General features: G+C 44.0%; 1 protein-coding gene across 1 annotated transcript; it reads left to right on the forward strand.

The window, feature by feature from the left end:
* Positions 1 to 6: 6 nt before the first annotated feature.
* On the forward strand, positions 7 to 546 carry LOC109131816 (pentatricopeptide repeat-containing protein At3g18970-like; the record flags this gene model as incomplete). Its single annotated transcript, XM_019242995.1, has 1 exon — positions 7 to 546. A coding segment is annotated over exon 1 (534 nt), but the record flags the coding sequence as incomplete, so codon positions are not given.
* Between the last annotated feature and the right edge of the window lie 4 nt (positions 547 to 550).

Genomic DNA, 550 nt, shown 5'->3' on the forward strand with positions numbered 1-550 from the left:
AGTTTGGTGCTTATGAGCTCTGTTTTTCCCGGACCAAGATTCTTGTCATTCTTGCATCAGAATTCGAAAACTCTGTTTCAGGCTAAGCAAATCCATGCTCACTTGGTAACCAATGGCTGCCAAGATAATTCACTTTTCGGCAAACTTATAGGCCACTACTGTTCAAAGCCATCGACAGAAAGCTCAAAGCTTGCTCATTTACTGGTGTTTCCTCGATTTGGTCATCCTGACAAGTTTCTCTTCAACACTTTGCTTAAATGTAGCAAACCAGAGGACTCGATTCGAATTTTCGCCAGTTGGGCATCACAAAGTTCGTTGCTTTATCTCAATGAGCGCACGTTTGTCTTCGTTTTGGGCGCTTGTGCTAGGTGGTCAGCTTCGTCGTCGGCGTTACGGGCTGGTAGAATTGTTCATGGTATGGTGAAAAAGCTTGGGTTTCTCTATGAATCTGAACTGATTGGAACCACTCTACTCCATTTCTACGCTAAGAATGGGGATTTACGTTACGCGAGGAAGGTGTTTGATGAAATGCCTGAGAGAACCTCTGTTA

The sequence above is a fragment of the Camelina sativa genome, unplaced genomic scaffold (assembly GCF_000633955.1).
Source record: "Camelina sativa cultivar DH55 unplaced genomic scaffold, Cs unpScaffold05638, whole genome shotgun sequence".
Taxonomy (NCBI): Eukaryota; Viridiplantae; Streptophyta; class Magnoliopsida; order Brassicales; family Brassicaceae; genus Camelina; species Camelina sativa.